At 30.0% G+C, this 25,637-nt stretch overlaps 2 protein-coding genes and 1 long non-coding RNA gene across 7 annotated transcripts in view; 2 read left to right on the top strand and 1 right to left on the bottom strand.

Moving 5' to 3' along the window:
• Positions 1-9,561, top strand: part of LOC114941542 (thrombospondin type-1 domain-containing protein 4) — a 22,328-nt gene extending 12,767 nt beyond the window's left edge. For all 4 annotated transcript variants that reach the window (XM_029316558.2, XM_029316557.2, XM_029316556.2 and 1 more), the window contains exons 4-14: positions 2,625-2,791; positions 3,395-3,488; positions 3,761-3,800; positions 3,967-4,088; positions 4,176-4,305; positions 4,609-4,861; positions 7,268-7,468; positions 7,950-8,111; positions 8,281-8,457; positions 8,579-8,789; positions 9,012-9,561. In XM_029316558.2, coding sequence (XP_029172391.1) covers positions 2,625-2,791; positions 3,395-3,488; positions 3,761-3,800; positions 3,967-4,088; positions 4,176-4,305; positions 4,609-4,861; positions 7,268-7,468; positions 7,950-8,111; positions 8,281-8,457; positions 8,579-8,789; positions 9,012-9,148 — 1,694 coding nt within the window. In that variant the 3' untranslated portion in view covers positions 9,149-9,561. The remainder of the gene's footprint in view (positions 1-2,624; positions 2,792-3,394; positions 3,489-3,760; positions 3,801-3,966; positions 4,089-4,175; positions 4,306-4,608; positions 4,862-7,267; positions 7,469-7,949; positions 8,112-8,280; positions 8,458-8,578; positions 8,790-9,011) is intronic.
• Positions 8,522-25,637, bottom strand: mtg (mind the gap). Of its 2 annotated transcripts, XM_029316559.2 has the most exons (8): positions 25,413-25,637; positions 15,916-16,050; positions 13,518-13,636; positions 11,930-12,334; positions 11,417-11,677; positions 10,743-11,059; positions 10,378-10,558; positions 8,522-10,206 (listed from the first exon to the last, which is right to left on the bottom strand). In XM_029316559.2, the coding sequence occupies exons 1-8, from the start codon at positions 25,450-25,452 to the stop codon at positions 9,934-9,936; spliced, it is 1,731 nt and encodes a 576-aa protein (XP_029172392.2). In that variant the 5' UTR covers positions 25,453-25,637; the 3' UTR covers positions 8,522-9,933. The 2 variants fall into 2 exon arrangements, with proteins under 2 accessions (XP_029172392.2, XP_029172393.2); XM_029316560.2 differs by lacking the exon at positions 15,916-16,050.
• Positions 18,319-19,795, top strand: LOC146719999 (uncharacterized). Its single transcript, XR_014926290.1, has 4 exons — positions 18,319-18,403; positions 18,625-18,780; positions 18,908-19,242; positions 19,316-19,795. It is a non-coding gene; the product is annotated as an uncharacterized LOC146719999 (long non-coding RNA).

Here is a 25,637-nt window from a genome sequence, read left to right as displayed (position 1 = left end):
AAGATTATTTTTACAACAATAAAAAATTAATCGTAAGCTATCTTTATTAATTTAATTTAGTGTATATTAGATATGATCTAGTTTTCTAAACTTTTTAGAAGAAAGTTTTTAAAAGTGCTGTATATTAATTAAAAAATTCGCAATAAATGATATTATCAGTTAATAAAAAACGAATGACATTATAAGACTTAATAATGATATTAAAAGCAGCAAATAATAAAGAATTAAAAAAAATGCATAATAATAAAAAAAAGAAATATTAATTTTAAAAAGAATATTTAAGTATAACAATAATCTTAATTTAAATATTCACAACATGGCATTATTCTTTAACAAATTTGTCATATAAACATTTAAAATGCGATTAGAAATCAAACTTTGATTTATTGCATCTGAAGGTAATCATCATTACCGCCTTCAATACCTTTCAAATTTATTCATCGCTCGATCAGGGTAACATAATGATTGCCTTTCACAGGATGCGAGCACAACAGATCGTAATCGATGCGTCTTCTATGCAATGATCGCGTCGATCGATAAGCAAATGAATCGCCCGCGGCGTGATTAGTCGCGATCGTTAACAATGCTGTCGGAACATTCATTCACCGCCGACGCGATTGCACCTCCCATTATCCTCACCTAATTTGCAAAGATGTATGACTCGAGAGAAGTGGATAGGAAATCGCTCCGTGTGAAACTAAATCTATATAATCTTTCAGAATTCAAGGAATAAATACAAAAATATCAATATAAAATGTTACATTTGACCCACACCATGTGCCTTGGCACACTGGGATCATTATTTTTCGATGATGCATGATTTCATTTTGTCATCCGCCATTCTTATGTAAAGATTTACATATAGGATGGTCCTCGTCGCTATAATTTTTAAGGCGCTTACGATAATCTGACAAAAATATTATGAACAGAAATTTATCAGTTTCTAACCGACAATAAATTGCAATAATAAAAATTGACTGAGCATTTTTTGTTTGATAAAAAAGCAAGATCACGTTGACATTTTTAAATAAAACCATGTGCTTTTTTAAAATAATAATGTAGAGTTGTAGAGAACTGCAAAACAAATTCAATGAGTAATAAACACAACTGAACAATCTATTTTAAATTTGCTAAAGCGTACGCTTTAAGGACTTCTTCGCTAACAAGTACTTCTTCGCTAAGATACATATTTGATAAATATTTAATTTAATTTTTCTGATAAAAATCTCAAAACTCGAAATAAATTTAAAGAGCAAAGATAAGATTTTGAAAATTGAATTCTATGAATTTTTTTAATCTACTCATTTTCTGCGCGTTCGGCGTAAAGCAATGTAATCTAATCAGTCGCGATGTTCTCATAAGTGAAACGGGACCCACTGTTCTGCTAAATTAGATGCACCGGTCCATGCCACGTGGATTACATAAATCTCTCGCAACCGTAAACTTGCTCATAAACGACCACCATTGTACGCGTAAGTCTTGCTTTAAACGATCGTGATTGCTGGCTTTAACATGATACGTGTCAATCGACGTGTCGAGATCATCGCTGTTCTATAAATAGAAGTAGTAGATTATTTGCGAATAATTGGGGTCATACCATGATTTTTTATAACTAGTTTAATATACACTCTAAAAAAGCGGTAGACTTAAAATTTGGAAAAAATCACTAAATTTCAAATGACGATAACTTCGTAAATAATAAAGGTAGAAAGGTTTCTAAAAAATGAAAATAAAGTTTTGAATCTCTACTTTAAGAATCTATTGATTTCAACGTTGCGAAATAAATTTATTAAAAATGGCGGATGACAAAATGAAATCATGCATCATCAAAAAATAATGGTCCCAGTGTGCCAAGGCACATGGTGTGGGTCAAATGTCACAATTTAATGGGACAAAAAGCATATGATAGTACAGAGTCTCCCCTTTAAAATTCTTTTTTATTCGTCTTGATACGATAATTTTTCGCAAAGTTATTGGCATTTAAAGTAAAAAGCAGTTTTTTTATTCAAATGCAAATAACTCTGCGAAAAATCATCGTATCGAGAAGAATAAAAAAGCATTTTAAAGGGGAGACTTTGTACTATCATGTACTTTATATTTCATTGAGTTGTGACATTTGACTCGTGCCATGTGCCTTGGCAAATTCGGATTATTATTTTTCAATTTTGCATGCTCTCGTTTTGTCATCCGCCATTTTTAATAAATTTATCTTGCAACATTAAAATGAATAGATACTTAAAGTAAAAATTCTAAACTTTATTTTTATTTTTTAAACACTTTTCTATCTTTATTATTTACAAAGTTATCGTAATTTAAAATTTGGTGACTTTTTGCCAAATTTTAAATGTACCACTTTTTTGGAATAAGTGTATTATGCAACACGTTCTTAAGCGTTCTAAGCAATAACTGTAACTGTATTATACTAGAACTGTTGTGTTAAAAATAAATTCTAATACAATATAATACAGGACAATGATAAATTACTATTTCTCGACGAATATACATATATTATTAATTCGATATAATTATATTATCTATACATATCTTTCTCAGCGTTGCAACACTTTTAATGTGTTTCTTTCAATTTTAAAAGAATATAACAAAATGTAATAATAAATTTGCAGCGATTAGATTGCATGATGGCAGTTACCTGTTGAATGGAAATTATACTATTAACTGGTCCGGTGAGTACAAGGCGGCCGGAACAACGTTTATCTATCTACGTCAGGGTTCTCAGAATTTAGAGAGTTTTTCTGCCGCCGGACCATTACAGGAACCTATAGATGTCATGGTAAGTAATATATATATATGAACGAGGATATTAATAAACTATGTAAAGTTTAACTTTTATATGAATGCACACATATACGAAGAAAGAGGCAATCTTTCCCGCGTCTTATGAGATATAAAGATATTATATATTATAATAAATGCATATGCATCTAAATAGAAAAATAATCTAATTAAAGCGGAGTAAATTATTTATGTGCGATAAATATCATTGAATCATTTACAAAGAAATTACAAACATATGTACAAAATATGCCCAATCTGTAGTTATTCTGTGGAATATTTTGCGTCCTTCGGCCAAATTGCAGATATCGTCGCGATGGTCACAATGACGTTTTACGAGTAGCGATATAATACATTGTTGTGCTCGGACAATCGTGGGCGTTAATGGGTTCAACCGTGTTCTACTTAACCCTTTCACCGCTGAGTTTCCACCACACATCGACATAAATCATATATAGACTCTATATTTACTGGAGTTATATTACTTACGCTTCTCTACTTTTGGATATAACATTAAAATTAAATAATTAAGCAATTATATAATTATAAATTATGATATTTATACATAAAAATAATTAAGCATTCGATTATTATTCCGTAGGTTTTATATCAAGAACCAAACCCTGGAATTGTTTATCGATACGTCATTTCTGGAAATACGAATCTACCGAGAAGTCATCTTGCTCATAACACAGGTATTATTTTAACATAATATATGCATATTATAATATAAACATTAAATGGAAAGTAATCTTCTGATATTCTCTATCAAATATTTTTTGTTCTAAAGAGAACGTTTCTATTATTTTTTACTATTTTACTTGAATTCTTATATGTTTAGACTTACTTTACATAAAACAGAGAAAATTAGATAAAAAGATTTTTAGCATTTTTACTTTTCTTCTTAAGAAGCAATAAAAATATTAATAGTAAATTATAAAATTCTTGACAAAATATATATTTACAGTTTCAAATAAAGGCATTGAGTCTGGTTTGAAAACTAGAAGGTAAGACACATTTCTGATAAACTCTATAATCAATTTGGCGTTTTACACAAATGTGAATTACAGTTTACATTTTAATATAATTATATCTAAAATGTTCTATTTAATAGTTAAAAACGCGCGCAGTGTATATTCTTTTTCGTAATGGACTAAAGGAATTTAATTTTAGAGTCGAGACTGGACCTGGATTGAGCAATGTAACAACTCCATATTTACCTCGGCGTTACAAAAGAAGAAAATTTTCTTGGAAGGCGATTGGTTATAGCGATTGCAGTAAATTATGCGGCGGAGGTAAATAAGAACTAGCTAATAATTAGTTTGTTTAATGGTGATTTATGCATATTTGCGGATACAAAGGACCTCTGTGTGTTACACAAGGTGTTCAGACACTTAGACACGTGTGTATTAAAGAACACACGCAGCAGCAGGTGCCGGAGAAGAGATGTCATGCGTTAGAAAAGCCGCGGGAAGTTCGTCTGAGATGCAATACTAGGCCATGTCCGCCCAGGTAAGCCAATTTTAGTTTAAATGTTTAAAAAGTGTGTGTTACAATAATGTAAAGATATTAAATAATTATAATAAAACATTCGCGAGAAATAATATTTAATAGAAAACAAAGCTACATATAAAAAAAGTATATTATTATAACATCGCAGGAAGATTTAAACTAAAACTATATTGCTATGAATAAATAATGAATAAAAATATGTTTTAATTATTATATCACCAAAATTTAATTAATTGTTCATGATTACTTAATTACCAGTCTCCTTAGTTCTTTGAAACTGATATCAAACTGTATATTTAAAAGATGGCGCGGCGGACCATGGAGTGACTGTTCTACTTCCTGTGGTTCCGGAGTTCGCACTCGGGAACTCGAGTGCGTTCAGGAGGTGAAACCTTCCTTAACGATGCGAATCGCTGATGGTGCTTGCACAAAATCGAGAGATTTGCTGACAAGTGAAGTGTGCGAAATGCCAGCGTGTGAAGAAATCAAGCAGACGTCGACGCAGACGTCCTCTCAAACATCGTCACCACGATGGACTGTCGGCGATTGGTCCCAGGTAATCTTATTCCGTTACTTATCTCATTATCAGTGGAACAAATCAATTCGTATCAATATATATTCCTTTCTAAAAAAGGTATATTAAATCATTAAATCAGCGGCTGTTATCGCAAGAGTTATGTTGTAAATAATATATTATAATATTGTAAACTCGATTAATATTTTTGACAGATATCAGCTAATATCTGTCAAAAAATATTAATGGCGGATTAGGTATTGTATAACATATTTACAACATATTACAAATTTAATATTTTCAACATAATATTATTTTAAGATTTAATTAGCAAATTAACATTTCGTTAAAACTCTCTTTACATATAAATTATTTGCAATTCATGATAATACTTTTACTACATTGCCGAATTGTTTGGGTACTTGGCTTTCTCTTTAGGATATACCTTTCAGGTACTAAGCTCTCACTAACATCAAGGTGTACCTATTGGAAGGATTATTTTATGAGTATGAGAAGTTAGCGACCATTTTTTAAATTTTGGACAAATTATTAGAATTCTGGTCGCCCCCTTAATTCTAGAGTTCTCTATCGACTTTAGAAATAGTTTGGCCGTTTAAAGCATCAAAAATAGCACTTAAAGTTATGGGGGGCTAACTTTATATTTTTTTCCAATTTGTGTGTGTGAAGGCCGTATAACTTTTTTTCTATTCATTTTAGCGCATTAAACAATAAGGGTAATCGATAGAACTCTTCGGGGGGCTATTAGTACTCTCAATAAAATTGTCAATTTCCAAAAAATTGCGGATTCAAAAATTTTCCCGCAGGATTAAAATAAATTTAATAGAAATATATTTATTAATTACGTGATTTATAAAAATTCAATATATACATTTTTAACAGAAAAAATATAATTTTCTACAGAAATCTTTAATAAAAATATCTGCGCTTCCATTAGATTCGCACGTCTGTTACGCTGCACGGCTTGTGCGAAACTGATTATGTGATCAGATTAGTACACCCCACACATCCATTACAGTGCGCGACTCGCACGAGACTGATTCTTGTACGAGGTATCGCGAGCGCGGGACCGATGGTCACATGACCACTAGTCACATGACCACTAGTCATGTGACCACTAGTCATGTGACCACTGGTCATGTGACCATCGGGCCCGCGCTCGCGATACCCCGCATGAGAATCAGTCTCGCGCAAGCCGCGCAACGTGATAGATATGAGGGGTATGAAGTCTCGCGCGAGTCTAATAAAACCATAGATATTTGATCAAAAGATTTTTGTAGAAAATTTTATTTTTTCGTTCGTATTTTCTGTTAAAAATGTCATTGACGTTTTCCTATATTTTAAAGCTCGCTCTTTAATTTTTTAATTACTTTAAGTCATTAAAGCGATAATTAATTTTATCCACGAGTTTTTCGAATTAAATAATTGTCTAAAAAATTTCTTAAATATTTTTATGGATAGAATTTTTTGGATAATCTATGTACGTGCCCCAGGACTGTACGAGAATTAGTTTACAATAAACAAAATGCTCGAAATACGGTCAGGATATCATCCCTATATTCGAACATGCGAGTTTTTGGGGTTAAATATTTATTTAGTGACAGCCAAAGGTCGGAACTATGCTATAAGAACTATAGAACTCGTTGAAAATTATAAAATTTTATTGCTTAAATTTAGAAAGATGTGCTAATTTGACTGAAAGTTAACGTATCATGTCATTTTTTGAATTTAAACTAATCAATTTTATAGTTTTTGACGAGTTCTATAGTTTTACAACATTTTTTATTAATGTCAGCCATAAAAGTATTAATTAATTTTTTCCAAATTTTAGGTCCCGATTTATTATGTCCTGATATCATTATGTTAGATATTGACACGGCTTTTCGAAATTTCTAATTTTCAAACTGAGAATTATTTTGTTGACGTTTTCCCATATTTTTAAGCTTGCTTAAACATATTAAACATATTAATTCATTATTAATAAAACATATTAATAAATAAGTAATTTGTTTTAATAATATATTAATCAAATTTGATTTATATTTTTCCTCAGTTTAATAATAAAAAATTTTGAAAAAACATACATGTCAATATACCTAACATAATAATATCTAAAATGGATCTCTAAATTAAAAAAAATTAATTATCTCTTTAATGACTGACAATAATTAAAAAATGCCACAGCAATCGCGAATCGGGAAAAATTTGATTTTCTTGATTCGCGATCGCTGTGGCTATATTCTGAGAATCTAAGAAGACTTTTTTTAATTTGTAATTTGTCAAATTATTGTTAAATAGTATAACATAAATCAACAAATAGCATACTTATAACATGTATTTCGTAATATTGTATGTTGGTTTATTTAAAATGTACATATAGAAATATATTTCAATTAATTAAATATGATATTTTTGTCATTTGTTTCAAAGTGCTCCACGTCTTGCAGCATAGGGAAAAGAACGAGAGTCGTAACTTGCATTACTCATGATACTCCGTGTGATCTTTCGGAGAAGCCTGAAATACATGAAATCTGCGACTTAGGACCGTGTTTAGCGAAATCAACGCCATTAAGTATCGTTTCTGCGAATATTCAGAGCCCGCAATGGTTATTTACTGAATGGTCTAACCAGGTAATCTGTTACTATTCAAGAAATATTTGTGAATTAATTGTCGTTTTACTAGAAATGTATGTACGATTGATTCAATATTAACACGCAAATCTTATCTTATATCGTGTAGTTCTGGGTATACGTATACAATGCTCTCCTAAAGAGTTCTGATTACAAAAATAATTCATGACCAGAACTACAATAGAACAATTTAATAAGAAGGAGAATTTTCGAAATACAACCAAAAGCTCGCCTTTATATTCGAAATTACGAGTTTTTTTTGGACAAAATAGTTGTTTAAAAATTTTTCTAATGATTTTCATTATCAGAACTTTCTGAAAGAGCATTGTACATGTCCAAAACTAATTACATAAATAATAATTTATATATTCTGTGTATCATACTGATGAAAAAGAGGTACGAAATTATTGTATTGTCTAAAAATTTAGTATAATGCAGACTGACAATATCAGTTTCTAAAACTTAAAATTATTGATTTCAGTGCTCGGCGGAATGTGGAATAGGAATTCAAACTAGAAGGGTTTTTTGCGAGGTAGGCGCTGAGAAAGAATACTGTGATGAATCTATCCGACCCGAAATTTCCAGAGGTTGCGCAAGTAACAGAACTTGTAGCGGTCAATGGTTCACAGGACCGTGGACGAAGGTCAAATTTAAACATAATCATCTAATAACTTTATAAAAAAATTCATTTTAAACCAAAATTTGTTTTAAAAAATAATATCGTTATACATATGCATCTTTTCTCTCACTTTCTAATTATTACAGTACAAAAATAATTTTATAATTATTTTAGTTGATTTTATATTTATTAGTGTTCCTCAAGCTGTGACTTGGGTGAGCAAGTTAGAGATGTGGTTTGTGTTACAAGTCTTCGAGGTTCTCTACGTGTCGTCTTAGACATGAATTGTCCTGCGAACAAGCCGGAAACTAGGAAACCTTGCAGAGAACATCCTTGCGTATCTACCTGGTTTATATCGGACTGGACGACGGTAAATTTTGTTATTATACTTATATCCCTTCATTGTCAAAATAAAAATCTCAAGTACTCTAGTATAAAGTTTTTTACAGATTTATTAACAAATTATAATTACTTTTATAATCCGTTTATAGTGTTCGCGATCCTGTGGTAAAGGTATTCAAAAACGAGAAGTGCGATGCTTAAATCCGGACGGTCAATTACCAGAACCTCATCAAATTCATTGCCGAGAGGACGATCGACCGATATCTCGAAGGACATGCAACGATTATCCTTGCAAGGACGATTTACGTATGTCTGAAAATTCTCACAGGGTTATTCAGGACGATCCTGAAATCACAAATGGTAAAACGATTTCTTTCCTTCTCCTTTTCTCTTTCTCTTATTGTGTGAGTGTGTGTTTGTGTGAGAGTTTATGACGCAAATTATTTATATTATATTTATACAGATAGTAAATATTTTTTTATACAATAATTATCTTATAAATAATTTATAAAACTACTGTAGAGAATTTACAAAATCTTCTTTAAAAAAAAGTTAGTCCATGTGTTATTTTATTCATTTCAGGTGTTGAGAACAATCCACTTTGCAAGGATAAAATAGCTAACTGTAATTTAGTCACGCAAGCTCGGCTCTGCTCTTACCAATTTTATCAAGAGTCTTGCTGTCTATCGTGTTCTCGAACCAAGCAAGATTTGGAGTAGAAACTTATCGACAATTATGTTTTACGATGACGCTTCAATGCAAAAATTTGCCTTTAGTAGTATTCTCTGTTAACATATCGTCAATTAGAACTCGTTTTCATTGTTTACCAATTACCAGATAATTTTTTATGATTTAATAAATACATCTATATAACAAAACTTTTGTACGTTTTATATGCGTTTCTATATATAGAAATATAGATATAATGCTATGCGTGCGCATACGAATAATTTAATACGAAGTTCACGAATTCGTAGATATAAGTGTCAGAAAAAAACAGAAAGAGACTGATCGCGCGTAATTGCTGATTCGTTTAATAGTAATGCAGCATTATTGCAGATTTAAGTTCACACTGTTCTCATATAACCATAAATGTATATCGAGCATTAATAAAAATGTTGCGCTTTTTTCATTTTCTGTCGTTTCCTCACCTCATACTTCTTTGCTTTTGTGTTTTATTATCAAACACGTTAGTTTTAATGGAAAGAAAAATTTTAAGCAGAAGAGATATATCTATAATATATATTATTATTCAACAAATTATGATCGAGAACCAGGAACGTGTACTATTTACATTGCTTCTATATAAAATAGAAATCTAACTTATTTTCTATTTTCTCTTTCTCTCTTAATCAAATAAATTATATATACAGATAAAAGTTTTAGCGCATTTTAAAACTAGATAAGAAAATTTATCATAGAAATACGATAATTTCCAGATAAGGAAAATTGAGCTTATTGATTACAATTCTATAAACTTTTGATTTACTATTAATTCAAGAATTTATATCTCTTTTGATTCAATATTTTCGTTTGCTTGTTCATTGCTTGTTCCGTTTTCGTGATTTTTATACGCCGAGAAAAACGCCAAGGCTTTCATCAGCTGGTAACTCTTGCTTATAGGAATATTGCTGTCGTATAAGCTCTTGGAAGCTTTGCAGTCCACGTAGAACCACCAGTTGCATTTCAGAATCGTTTGATCAAACAACGTCGATTCCGGACAGAGGAAACTCTTCATAATCAGTCCATCATCCGTCAGTGCGCAAACATGAAACACCTTTTTGCACAAAAATAATTTTTAATTAAAATAATAAGGCCAAAGTTTTTCGTATGTAATATTTATGTCATGATTTATATTTAAGTGTAACTATGTATGTGTAATTTAAAAAGGTTTTTTCTTGAATTGTATATTTATGTATATATTATATACAATATTCAAAAAATTTACCATGCAGCCTAGATCTTCGTCAGCATAGAGACCTGGGAAATGCTTTTGATCGCCACAGTAGAAGCTCGTGTCAGGCAGGTCAACGCGACTTGCAAAGTTGTCGTCGAAATTTTTGTCATATCCTACCGGATAGTATTCCCGGGGCGCGTTCATCACCTTGGTGGCTCCGGAATTGTATTTACTTAACACAAAAAAAATGTCTCGCTATCTCATCTCTGACTTGTTATATTATCATTATTATATATTTCTAGTATATTAGAAACTATGTTATAGAAAAATTAATTTTATTCTATGTAAAAATATTAACTGCGTGAAAGATTGATTAGATATATGAAAAGTAAAAATATTGATTAGATGTAAATTACTTTCTAAGAGGTGCCACTGTGGTTGTGGTACTTGTTGTCAAAGGTCCTTGCTGTTTTTTAAGAAGCTGCTGTTGTCTCAGGAGAATTGCCGCTTCCAAGGCTTCTAGAGTAATATTACTTGCCTCCGCAAGAGCTTTTAAAGAAGTTTCCATACCCTGGATAGGAGCCAAAGATGGTAAGCTGTCAGGTAGAGACTGCGGTTTTTCATTTTGTTGAACAGGCAGTAGTTGACTGGTTTCAGATGCAGCGATAGGCTGCAACGAAAGCAACGTCATTTCGTTCACTGAAGCAGCCATCTCATCGCTCGGCAAAGGTAGCTGCGTGAGAAAATAATAATTTATAACTTTAAAATTTATCTTTTCTCAAGTACATCTCGATATCGATTAATTGTTGCAAAACATTCTTTTTATTGACATGTAAGAGTTAGATGGTTAATATAAAAAGATATAATTCAAGATAATTTATATTGCATATAATTTATACTAGAAGGTAATTTATAATACATATAATATTAACAAACATATATAATAATAAATATACAGTAGTAAATATACAATAGTATAGGTAATAAAAGTATAATAATAAAATAATAGATAGCAATAATAATATACATTAGATAATATAAAAGATTTTAATAATTAAACATATAATTTTAATAAAATTATATCGATTACCTGAGTATAATCATCTTTCGATACTTCATTATCGGCATCTTGTAGCAAACCACCGTTACCGATTCTGTTTGTGAGTTTCGCCGATGATTGCGGCATCGCAATGAAAGGTGGCAAAGCAGCATTTGACGAGACCAAATTACCCGTTACCTTTGATGATGACGGGGAAAGGACTTCGGCTTCGACCATACCACTTTGCGGAATTGCAGCGACAACATTAGATAGCTTCGGTACTGTTCCTGTCACCGCTATCATCTGCAATGGCTAAAATGGAAAGCGGATGCATTTTAGAAATGCCACAAATTACTTACCAAGATTTAAGTTAATCTTAGTAATCAAGTACAAAGATTTATTACAATAACACAGAAAATGTATGAGTTTTTTATTGGGATAATTAAATCCACGACTATAAAGAGAAATAACATCTATTCTTTATCTTCAATATCTCTTCATATTAAAATATAAATTAAAGTGAAATGTTAATTGAGCAACCTCAATAAATCATCCAAATCTTACTTGATCTTTCTTATTCGGTATTGTCATGATCTGCTGCCTTTGCGCTAGGATTTGCTGCTGCTTCTGCATTTGTTGCATCTTTTGCATATGCTGCTGTCTCATGGCCTCCTGCTGTTGTTGACGTTGCTGCTTTAGTACCTGCAGCGCCAACGCCTCCTGTTGTATTCTCTGTTGTTGCTTTAACTTGGCCTCCTGGTGAATTCGCTGATGCTGTTGCTGCAGCGCATCTAGCTGCGCCTGCGGTACCACTGACGCCGTTTTAATCGCCGTCGAATTCACCACCAGCTTCTGCCGTTCCGGCTGTTGGGCTAATGGTCGAGCTGTTCCAAATGGCAAAGGCTTAAAGGGCGGCACTTGGCGGGTATTTATCGATCCCGGACGCGCCATTTCATCCCGATTGCTTGCCTGAAAACAATATATTTTATTTTTGGAACAGAATTTCAGATACTAAATGCCCAGTTCTATTTAATACAGCGCACTCTCGTGAATTGCATCAGTGAAAACCGCAAAACATCGTCGTTGCCTGAGGAAAGATTTAACAAAATCACAGCATGTCATATAAAATCAGTGTGTGTGAATGTGACCGGAGCGACATTCATGCACCAGTTGTGACAAGGCCGGGTTTGATAGCTCGTATGATCTATATTTTCTCGCAGCGTGCGCGGTAAATACAATTTCATTCATCGAATGCGAACTTTGAAATTAAATATTCTCCTCGCTTAATATTACAAATCACGTTTTACGGTGATTTTTTTTCTTTATTGGAAAAACAAAAGTGAACGTCCGGAAACATTGCGTTCGTGTACAAGCTGCAAAGGTTGATATATAAATCACATGCAATATATATAGCATTTATTCATGATTTATCGCATGAGAAGTACGAGAAGGAACTAATTATAATAGCATAACAATTAAAGTTTTCTTCATAACTTATGCTTTCGCATAGAAAGCATCAGTTGCGATAAACGCGTCGTACATCTTCCTCGATGAAGCGATGAAACGAAAAGTTAATAATGGAACATGTGATCCTGTAATCATTGTTAAATGCAAGATCGAAGAGATTGTAGCCAGATCGAAAGCAGATGCCATTAGTTTACAGTCGAGTGATCAAAGCTGCTTCTCTAAAGGGGATTTATCGAAGAGCGAGCGTACGCTTTCGCGCTGATCTACGTTGGACTTTCCATGAACCGATTTGAGAGTGGCTGACGTTTACTTCGCGATAAATATCAGCGTACAGGATGTTTAACTTCGCGGATGTATAGCAAAGTGAACGCGATAAAGAGCAATACTGGTTCGGAAGGCAGGAAAGAAAGTTGGCAATATGAAAAATGAATATGAAATCGACAATCAACGAGAGTAAAATCGCTCTTTTGCTTGTTCTGGAATTTACTCCATCAGTTCTTAATGTACATTACAAATATATAATTTTTATAAAAATCAAGTATGGTATACCTATGCATCCTATTATTTATTTTTTAGTTTTAAACGTACGCATACTTTGAATGCCTATTTATATCTAATTAATTTAATCGTTAATGGCGATCGATGTAAGTGAAATCATTGGCTTTTCTTGCAAATTTTTACTTACCGTATTTAAAGGATTAATTGTAAGACCGTTAGCTCTGTTTGATTGCACGCTTCTTCTTTTTGCACTTTCCAAATTAGAGAGCGATTGGCCGAAGCCTAATTCGTCTCCAACGGAAAATCCTGCAATCAGGCAATGTTGAATTAAATTGACTCAATCAAATTATATGATGTTTACGGATCAGGATCTAAAATTTTTGAAATATAATAGAAACAGTATATGCTAATTTAATTTATTTACACATAAAGGCAAAAATAGAACTTTATAGAAAGCTTCTGATAAGTATGTTAAGAGAATAAAGATGCGCATAAAATACAGATGAAGTCATTCAGTATAGAAGTTAAAGCTTTTAGAAATCTCTGACATTCCATTTTTCCATTTTTTCCCTACAGTTTATCATATTTTATACATTTTATAATATTTGACAGATTTTATACAATTTTCTACAATTCTATATATTTACATTTTTATTCAACTTATTTTAATTTTTAAATTAAAATTTACAGGATTTAAAAAAATTCTCTGTCACACTTTTATGTATGTCGTAAGTCTATATTAACAATTATTATGCATAACATGTTCCAGTAAAACGTAATAAAATTGTAACCGTTGAACGGGTTTAAAGACAGACAAATATTACGCAAAGAACGTTGCTCAATTTTGACACTTTTTATGGTAGCTCATTTTTACAATACCGACATCTTTGATCTTCCATTGCATACGTTAAATGTCAATTGTGTCCGGAGATCTCCTTTATGAGAATATTAGATGAATATTTTAGTCGTCTGTAACTGGGTCAAGTCAAGGCGATGAATAAATCATCGGCGTATTGTCACGCTGCATTTTTAAAGCTGTAAAATTGCGACAGAAATCGGTCGTAGGGCATTCAATGCAATCTACAGATTAAACCGTTGCGTATGACTTTTATACCCGCGGGCCAACCTATGTATATCTCATAATAAGTTTGTTGAAAGCATTGCATGTAGTTCTCTCGATGCTAACGCAATCAATTTATACATATGTAGTCCTATGTTTCAAATTACGAACTTATTAGATATAGGATGATAAATTATAATACATCAATCATTAAAAATGTATAATAAAATTCGAATTAAAAAAGATAAGTATATCTTGAAAAATTGGTAATAGAATCCCGTTGTACATATTTTTATCAACAATCGTGATAATTGTGAGAAATAGAAAGCAGAATTATATAAACGATCGATTTGACAATTTGCTTTGATATATATCAGGTGTCATTATAACATCATTATATTTTTTTAATGTACTTATCAATCTTTTTCTTCCATACTTAATCTTATGCAACAATTGCATGCGGTAGTCTTTTCGACATAGTGACACAATAAACGCCTTTTCTGCACATGCAAATAACGCACTGGCGCGCGAAAATTTTGCTGCATTATTCAAGCTACCTCGTTTCTCAATTCTTCGAAGATGATATGCGCACAGCACAAATAAACCTATGAAAACAAATTGGTAGAAACTGATTTCGCAAGTTTCTTAAACTATGAATAAAATTATATATATATACAAACTGGGTCGTGTATAATTTAGAAATTCTTATTATACAGATATTTACATTTACTATACACTATAGAAAAAGTTTCACAATATACTGTGAAAGGTGCGTGCATCTGTTGAATAAGACTCATTTCATGTATGATATAAAAGGATTTGATTAACTCATTGAATGAACCGAATCTTTAATTCCTTTTTTAAGAGTTTTCTTGGCATCAAAAAATATTTTATAAATGTAAGGATCAATATGTTATTATGAATATAGCAAGTCATTTTTATAGCAAAAATTGGCTAAGAGATTTATGTAATGTATCAAATAGTTATATATGTAATATGTAATTTATCTCTTTAAAGAAGCAAGCAATGAAAAGAGAAGTGTCAAGGCAAAAGTATAATATATATATGGTAATATTAATCTATACATGATTACAGGAATTATGTAAGCGTATCGAATAAATATTAACTTAAAGTTCAACGAAAGTAAAGTTCAATAAATTACAATATTATATATTTGTACATAAAATTTAAATTAATTTGTTTTGCACATAATTTTTATTAAAATTACAAAAGACTATTTTATAATTAGTATAGTTTTTAGGTAGTTATTAAATAAATTAGTATAGTACATTAAATATAAAATATCTAAGATAAAAAATATATATTTAATAGAATTATTTTTACAAAAATTTCTAATGTGGATTTAGAAAAATCGATCGGCGCGACTATTATAAATTCTTTGTCTTCAGTTGTCTATTTATATCTCTGAGGAAATTAATCGAATGAATCGGATCGAAGAATCGATCTATTGATGAACGCGATTATTGAGATCGATGATCGTGATTGCTCCCATAATTCAACTCACCTAAACCGACATACCCTTTTACTCCTCCAAGGTTTCTTATCCGAAACAATCCGGATTTTTTGAACGCGCAGTTTAGCACGAAACCAAAGTCCGATTGAAATACACATGTGCATAGTGCCTCTCGCCACGTACATCCTGCAAGCAAAACCGGAAAAAAACAAAGCCATGGATCGTTTCCATCGAATCCGGAATGACGATCCGCGCGATGCGTTTCGCGTCCATCGTGATAATATAATTTCGTAATTTTAAAACTTGTTTATATATAAGCTACATATTGTATTAACGATGTCAAGCTTTGATTTACATGCAATTTAGATTAGAGAATGTTTGATTATTAAATTTGTGATTTTCATTGTCAAAAGTAACTATGGATTGAGTAAAGTATAAATTAATACGAAAAGTCTGCTTATATTAATATACGAATAAATTGCAATATATATATTTATGTATAGGTATAAAAACTGAAATAAATTTTTTTTTAAACTAATTATAATATATTTATACTATATGTCTTGATATTGATAACGGTATATAACAACTTGTTACTACTATTATCAATACAAATATTATAATTAAATAAAAAATAAAGTTATATAAATAACAAATAACACGATTAAGTATATAAATATATAAAAAATATTACCACTATCTTTTTAATATAATCATATAATAAGAATGAATGTTATTTCAGTGAGAAATAATTGATATTAAATTATCATAGTACATGTATTTGTAAGCGAGCAAGCACGCATATTCTGTGCTATTGATTCTTCGACGTCTGTTAACATGATGTGTTTCAAAGAGATGTATTTCCACGCATACATAGCATCTATCTGACCAAGTGAATAATCTCAAATAAGATTAATATAAATTCTTAAATATTTATAAGACTCTGCTGTCCGTAATTGTTATATTATTTGTTTCTAGATGTATATTTTCTTATATTGTGAATCACATGTATGATAGAGGATATCTTTTAGACTATTTTATTCATGTTCAATAAATTATCATTTATTATAATAAAAATATTTTTTAATTACGAGACAATTATTTATTTAATACATAACAATATAAGTATAATATCAGTTGATTAAAAAACAAACATATTGTGGAACATATATAAATTAAAGTATAATTTTTTGTTTTAGATGAATAACTCTAAAATAACTTTAGAATAACTTGTAATAATAATTACAACAAAAAATAATAATTGAGTTAACATAATAATATACTAAATAATAATTGATCCACATAGTTTCTCTTCACTTAAGTATCAGTGCAAGCGATTGTAGGCCAAATAAAATGTTTCACTATTAAATTATTTATCAACTTGACTTCCCCTTTGCATCAGCATTTTTTACTTTCGATAATATTAACATATTTCTTATCGTGTAACAAAAATGTTAATAATATTTTTAATATTCGCACGTTGTGTATAATATATGTGAATATTATATTCGAAAAAATAATTACTTTGTTATTTAAATCTATGCCCGTTTCTTAATTATATCAAATAAATATTTTATAAATAATATCACGAGTATTACTTTTTATGACGATTATGTGTTCTCCAATTTTCAATACATTATATTGCAACATATATATTAAAATATATAGTTTAAAAACAGGTTTTGCAAAAGTTGCATTTTTTCAACTTGCGAAACGAGTTCAATTTTAAACTTCGTGAAAGGTACTTCCGGAATTTGTTTAAAGAACATTGCCGGATCCGAGGCGTGCCAATGGGCCAAGGCCTAGTGACCTACTTGAAACCTGACTAAACGTTCTGTCTTGACCAAGCACTATATGGTACATGTATTACACGGTTTCCGTATAGCCAAACTTTCTTATCGAATTTTTCTTGGATCGTTAATTTTTCATTGATATTATGCTTGAACGTAGAGTAATGGCAATCATTTAAGTATCATTTTAATTATCAAGTGATCAATATATTACGCACACGTTCATCATGAATCAGAGACCCTTTGTCGTTATAGACAATTCATTAATTAAAGAGAAGAACGGTATAAGAAATATATCAATTATTTCTAAATCAAGAGACACGGTAGTGTCTCGCGACCAGTTAAGGGCGTAGCCGAGACACCGTGTATCTTAACGCGAGTCGGACATTTGAGTCTATTATAAATTTCGAATCCTCAATAACGGCTGAAGCAATCGAGTTTATACTAGACTTAATCGATAGATTGAGTTCGAATTATATAATAAAAGTGTCTTTATTTCTGCTCTACGTGATTTGTAAGCAGAGATATATAAATGCAAAGTCGAAATATGAAAAATTTCTTTTAAGAAACGTCTCCGTCATCAACGACCACGCAAACATAGTAGTATCGTGCTATACGTATTCACACGTATACAACACATGCGCACACGTACACAACACATGAATAGATGCATGTATTGGAAATGTCCATCTCGCACGTTTTACAACAGACGGCGATAGTTGCCCTCCGCTATATTGACAGCGTGCGGGGTTAGATATTTTCAATTTTCAATTTCAATTTTTACATTCAATTTTAATGTTATTATTTGCAAATTTATTGTCATAATAATTTATGTGCAAGTTTACAGTCTGTGATACAAAATCAGATATTTTGCTATTATTTCAATAATATTTCAATTATATAAATGCCTATGTATGAGTATGCATATATTTTTAATAATTTTCTTAATTAGTTTCTATATTTTTTTCAGTTGTACATCAAGCAGGTAGCATTATCAGCTCACTTGTGAGCATGGGTTGGGCAATGGCTAGTTATCATCGCAGCATTCGATTAGCTTAACAAGATAAATCTAATATCAGTGCTATAGGAACTATTTTACAATTTTTCTGGCATTTTCTTATTGCAGGTACATATATATCCAATAATTAATATACAAAATTAAATATTATTCATCACACACTTTGTATCAAAATAATATATTTTTTAAAATTTATTTTAAATTTATTTAATCATTTTTATCATTGTGATTGTAGTGGCAAGGATCTTATTGCTCAGTGTCATTGCAAGCATCTGGCCTGTATATACCATAATATATTGTGTAATACATTGGCTAAGTATGACAATATAGATTTTGATAGATTCCCATGGAATATTGGAATTTTGTCGGACTTACAGTCATCCACCACATATGCAGCCTACAATTAAAGAACGCATTTATTCCATATGATTTGCTTCCGTTATTGGAATATTTAAAATAAAAATTTTATTAATAAATTTCGATGAAATAATTTATAAGAGGTTGAAGAAACTATGAAACAAATTCAGTCTCATAAAAGGGTAGTTGGAACAATAGTGGTGAATGCAGAAGGTATTATATGAGATCATTGACATGATTTACTTGTAGTTGTAAACAAAAATTTATAAAATTATATTTGTTTTAGGTATTCCTATAAAGTCAACGTTAGATAATACGACAACAGTTCAATACGCAGGTTTGATAAGTCAATTGTCAGATAAAGCTCGTTCTGTCGTACGTGACTTGAATCCAACAAATGATTTAACTTTCTTGCGCATACGTAGCAAAAAACATAAAATTATGATGGCACCAGATAAAGAATTCATATTAATAGTAGTACAAAATCCAGTTGATTGATATTTAAAAGAAACAAAAATATATTTCAAAGTTAAGATTTATTTTTTTGGTTGTTAATTTAATCTGTATGCTACATTGGATGTTAATATCTATTCAATTAAATAAAGAAAAATAAAAGAATAAAGCTTAAAAATTATACAAAATGCAGTATTTAATTACTAATTTAACAAATTATGAACTTTTAGAGTTTTTAAATAGTGCTTTCTTCTTTGGTAACAATATTATATTTTTAAGTTTGATAATTATGAAAATATGTATATATAGTAATTCATGGCATGTTTATTTTTGTATTTAATACAATTATAAATGTACATTTCTCATCAATAAAATATCACAGTATCTTTTTTATAATTTAATTTTAATATTGAGATTGTTTTTATTCAGTGGAAAAAAAAATGTGTAGTTGGTCCCTATTAATTATACATACATATAAGAGTGTCGCACAAATAATTCTATGCAGTCTTTTTAAGATAATATTATAAAAATACTTATAAATATAATCAATTAAAATACATATAATCAAAATTGTATGTATTAAAATTCAATAGCATATAAAAAAGATTTTTTAAAATTATATCTATATAATAAAAATCCAACATACTTTTTGTAGAGATATTAATTTTAGAACATAAATTTTTGTCAATTGATAGATTTTTTTACTTAAAAATACTTTTTTGTTTAACACTTTTTCACATGGCGCATGGACTTGGCATCTTGTTTATCTTTTTTTTAAAAGATAAGTTTTTTTATGGTACAATTCTACATTTGCAAATTTAAATTTTTATTGATTCATTATACGACTCTATATATGTCTGCAACTTTAATTTTTCACTGGTACAAGTTTCTACTTTCACTTGGTTATATTTACATCATTCGCAAATCTGAGAAAGCCGACAGTTGAATCACTTTTTTCTCAATTATCTGGATGGGATTTAAAACCTTACTAAAAAAATTATGCAGGCTGCGTACGGCAGGGGGACATAAATTGCTATAGTGCACAAATTGCATTAATATTTACAGCGGGTCAGATAATTAATATTGTTTTGCCCTCTCTTGACGAAGTTCGTTATCAAATAATTCTCTCTTTTTTTCATGCAATTCCGTTATACAATAGTATTGCACTCTGACAAACGAAACTCCGGAAAACAAGTGTAAGTTTCATAATGTAGAAAATTATCTTTGAATAGAAAATTTCACCGTTCCGGTTCGACAAGTAGGCGTGAACTCTTTTTTTCAAAACCACTGATAATCATATGTCGCGTGTGCGTCACTATGATAGCCAGAAGAGAAAAAAATAATCAAATCTGTATAATTACAATCCGTGAGATAAGTTCGATCTCATTTATTTTAAAACAATATTCCGTTAACTGAATGCATATAGATTTATTACGAATTTTATATTTTAATAATAAAAAAAGTAAAATAATATTACTACGCAATTCAATATTTAATAATATGACATATTTATAAACAGCGCATAAAAAACATCGACAACATAAATTTCCTATCCTATCCTGCATATAGAATAATTCAGATGAATAATTAATATTTTTGTAGAATTTCGAATATCTTATGTATCATCTTACGTGTAATAAATAATCAAAATGATGACGATGACCTTTGATTTGATGGTACAATTCACGTGTGTACTTTCACTGTTTCTCACTTTTGAGAGATGTCTGATGTAACCAAATCTCACGATTATATACAATCTTTAATTATTAGGTTCCTCATAACAATATTCACTTTTCTTTGATTAACCGAGTTCCTCGTCGCATCGAAAGACAATATTCTACCAACTAACTGTACGTACGATTATACTTTCTCAAGGCTGGCCTTCACCTTGACTGCTCTAGCCACTTCTGCATTGTTGTACTCTATTATTTTTGCGCTCTTATAAAAACGGATCCCGATTCTAGATAAAATAAGAAGAAAATCGATATGGTCGACATTTAGAAAGTAACACTAAAATCTCTCTTCTTGCAAATACTAGTAATTTTTGAAAATAAAATTAATATTCAGTAATTCTTTAAAGCGCACTTAATGATCTGTTGATCACGATCATCGATCAAAGCATAATTGATTCAATAGAGGAAAGTAGATCATTTTACTTTCTATACATTTATACTAAAGTATAGCCTTTATTCTTTATAATTACGTTTCTTATTGTGTGAGATAGGAGAAAATCGTATATTTTTATTACATAAAACACATTGGATAATATTTTATGGTATACATATATCATGTTTTTTCTATATGTTATTTTTTCCAGTTACAAGTATAATAAATAACTGACGTTCAATAGGCACAAACAACATTGTTTGACGCAACTGTTTAGAAAGTATATACATGACATTTATATAGACACGCTGACCTAATTTGCTAAATACATGTATTTCGTGAATCTTGGTAAAAAAATAAAAAAAATTATTGATAGAAACAACTGTTTATTCTTCGAAGAAATCCAAATTATTTTCGATTAAATAAATATTGTTGTTTTTCAAAATCATTCATTAAATTTAATATTTAAAGTATTTAATATAAATTATAAATAATTCAGATAGTTTAGATAAATTGTAGATAATTATAAATATAAATAGAAGGTAACAGTATAACTGTTTTAATATTTAAAATAAATAATATTTTGCTCCTAACAAGCTCCTTGAAAATATGCAAAATATTTTTTAATGTACAATTTAAAATAGATAAAACTTCATAATAGAAAAAAATACGCATTTTATGAAAATTCTGCAAGAATTCTGGTAAACACTTATCCTCTTCTCTTCAGTTCACCTTAAAATCTAAATACGAAGGAGCCACTTTTCCGATGATCGTGCGGAGAAAGCTTTCGCGCATCTTTAATTTAACGATATTATGCGTTATCTTCAATGACACGACGGGTTTGTGGCACATGCAAATAAGATGTACAAGTCATGATTTCTTAAAAGCCTCGATCGAAACGTTTTTCTCTCTTTCTCTCATTCTCTCATTCTCTCTTTCTTTACTTGTTTATAAGAACGATCAATAATATACAGTTATAGTTGTAGAAGCGAAACAGCTACGCAACTCCTTTCTCTTACTTAGATCACTTTCAATCGCAATCGTCCAGCAATTGAAATTGCGTACTTTCGTCTCGACGCCCTGCTCTATTTTTTCCAGTCTACATTCTGCGACAAACGCACCTAATCTTCAACGCACTTTCTATCTTGCATCAATGAACGGATCAATGGCTATACTTTTCTTTACATGATAATTATCCCCACATTATGTCTATTGTTACGCGCAATCTTTCGCGTAAGGAACGTTTTACTACGTGAACATGTTTTGAAACACATTTGATCATATTATGCTTTTTAAAGAATTCAAATCCTGTTATATTTAATTTCTTTTTTGTTCTTATTATTAGAAAACAGAGATATTATTGGAGAATTATATGTATATTAATTATATATTAACTATCTAACATGTAATTTCATATGTTTAATACTAAAGATTATGTATATATATATATATATATATATATATATATATATATAATATATAACACCTTTTTATATAATCAAAAATATATAAAAGTAAAAAATAGTACACAAATTAAATCTCATAATGTTATTTTTTAGATACTATCGTTCTACCATTATATCATTGATATTTATCTACTACGTAAAGTTATCTCTCAAGTTTCAATGTATTAAATCTGATTGAATAAAATGATAATATAAATAGCAAAATGAACAGTTTACGATATTATTGAGCCTTTAATATATATGTAAAAAGAATAAAACATTGTTAATTGTATATAAAAGCACTATGAGTAATTATAAATTTGTCATTATTATTTACATTTTATGTACACAGGTTTGATATACAATATATACATTAGTTTGAGATTTCCTTTTGCTTTATAAAAATTAAATGGATAAATAATTTACAATATCACGCATATTTAGTCAGGAAAATTTTCATGCGCTTTTGAAATATTATAAGATTGCACTTAATATTTTAGACATCTATTTTTTACATATTATAAATACATTGTACAACAAAATTATTATTTACAGATATTTTGATCGACCGATAGATCATAAGAAAGAAAAATGTTATTTGTATAGACAATTTTTCTTGTACCATATTTTTTTAAAAAAATATACTCTTAATTAGAAATACATAGTTTGTTGCGGCGAAAAGAAGTTTCCGTAACAGTGAGTTCAAATTTTCAACATCCCTTCGCGTGCTGATTCTGACGTATCATGATGATGCATCGAGTGCAACGTACTACTATAGTATCGACCCACAAGAAGTCCGGCTACTTCTCACGATGCGTAACCATCACAGTCACGCTCAGATCATCGCAAACAGTAGCGTGAAATTACGGAAAATTATTTTTGCGCGACTCACGTATGTAAGTATGACACGGGTTTTCCGCGGGGCATGTAATGCTTGCTTAATACGCCGCGCACAAAGACCCATATTTACAAGTACACTTTGTCGTATAGCGAGAAACTTCCTTGCTGGATAGAAACGAGGCTATTAGTATAAGTAAGAAAGAAATACGCCGATTAATTGATCGAGCGTGAATAGTGCAGTCAAGTCTAGGAAGATACAGACGTCTGAGTCAATAGCACAGAATAAAATTATGCGATTCATACAAGGCGCAATAATAAAAAATAAGAGAAAGGCCCAGCAACCTACAATAGCCCAGTAGAAACGTTAACGGTTTTTACGATCGGTTTCCAAATACGATCCTGTTGCGGATTGATGGTTTTAATTTGTATTTGATGAAAAAGTAGAATGTCAAAGCTTAAGTAAAATTCAAAAAAATTAAATACTTTTTGCAAGATCTTATACTCAATACGAGTAAATTTTTTTTGTATAGACAATTTTTTGTAGAGAAATGCATAAATATAAATGTTTATCAAATGATATTATTAAATATACTAAGTCACTGACATTTAATGTTGTGTTACAAAAATATTCAAATAACAATTTAGAATAATTACTTTCAAATAAAATATTATTTTACTCTAATATTTATGTAAATGCAATTGATATAATATTTAAACTGTATATTAGTATTATTAAAATATGATCGCGCATAAGGAAATTTGAAAACCGATGCTTTCAAATATTAATGAAAATGTTTAATGAAAATCTGCATTCTTTTCAATAATCAGATGATTGAGACGTTTAATGCGATTATTGTACTTTGTCATGATATAAGAACTCTAATGTTTGTGTCGCAAAATCGATTGTGCATAAATGTATAAACATAAACTACGCGCGTTTATTTGATAAATAAATATACATTTTTAAAAATTAATTACGCATGTTGCTGTTCAATCGCTTGATCAATAAAAAATGATCATTAAAAATGTAATCAAATTTGAAACAATGTATATATAGATATTAAAAAATACAACGCGGTAAAATAACTGAATATAATATTTAAATGCTCTTGCACATCTATCAGTTATGTGAATCCGATGCATCTTACGGATACATTAAAAGTAATGCAACTTTATAGTTTTAAAAGTTTTAAATTACAAGTAAATTATGTGTGTGATAATAATTTAATAAAACATTTCTTTATTAAATTTAGCTTAGAATCGACACACAATTATCAAAATTGTATTATAACAATTTAAACATTGCAAGATAAGAACAAAATAAAGAAGTATGTAAATTGTTAAAAAAATTATTTGAAACTTTTTAAAATAGCTAAAACTCTTACAGAAATATTGAAACTCAATGAAATCTTATCTTAAAAATTATATATTTTAATTCTATTTTATAAAAATACGAGAAAATGAAGCAACATATTCTTTTTTACAAAATAAATAAATCATCAGCCACGTAAATCTTTAAATAAAAGACAAATTACTCACCGACGACAACGAAGAGGAATAATGTTGCAGCGATTTTCATTTTCTTCGATCCAGTTTTGATTATTACGAAGAATCTAAAACACGATGGTGATCTTGAGATTTACAGCTTCCGCAGGAGCGATGGACAGACCGGAGAACGCGGTGTAACTCGTAAAGAGAACTTGTTTGTTTGTAAGCTAATGAAGTTAGTGCAAATGATCGACTATGAAAAACGTGCAGCAGGTT

This window comes from Nylanderia fulva, unplaced genomic scaffold (genome assembly GCF_048542155.1).
Source record: "Nylanderia fulva isolate GAGA-0341 unplaced genomic scaffold, ASM4854215v1 Scaffold8, whole genome shotgun sequence".
Lineage (NCBI taxonomy): Eukaryota > Metazoa > Arthropoda > Insecta > Hymenoptera > Formicidae > Nylanderia > Nylanderia fulva.
The sequence above is the reverse complement of the archived record's forward strand: the minus strand, read 5'-3'. Positions and strand labels throughout refer to the sequence as shown.

Excerpts from the sequence above, each read along its gene's own strand:
- mtg (XM_029316559.2), bottom strand. The coding sequence starts at position 25,452 with ATGAAAATCGCTGCAACATTATTCCTCTTCGTTGTCGTCG. Across the intron at positions 16,051-25,412 it reads ATTCCTCTTCGTTGTCGTCG|GATGTACGTGGCGAGAGGCA; the intron begins GTGAGTAATTTG and ends TTTTGCTTGCAG. Across the intron at positions 12,335-13,517 it reads CAATTAATCCTTTAAATACG|GCAAGCAATCGGGATGAAAT; the intron begins GTAAGTAAAAAT and ends TATTGTTTTCAG.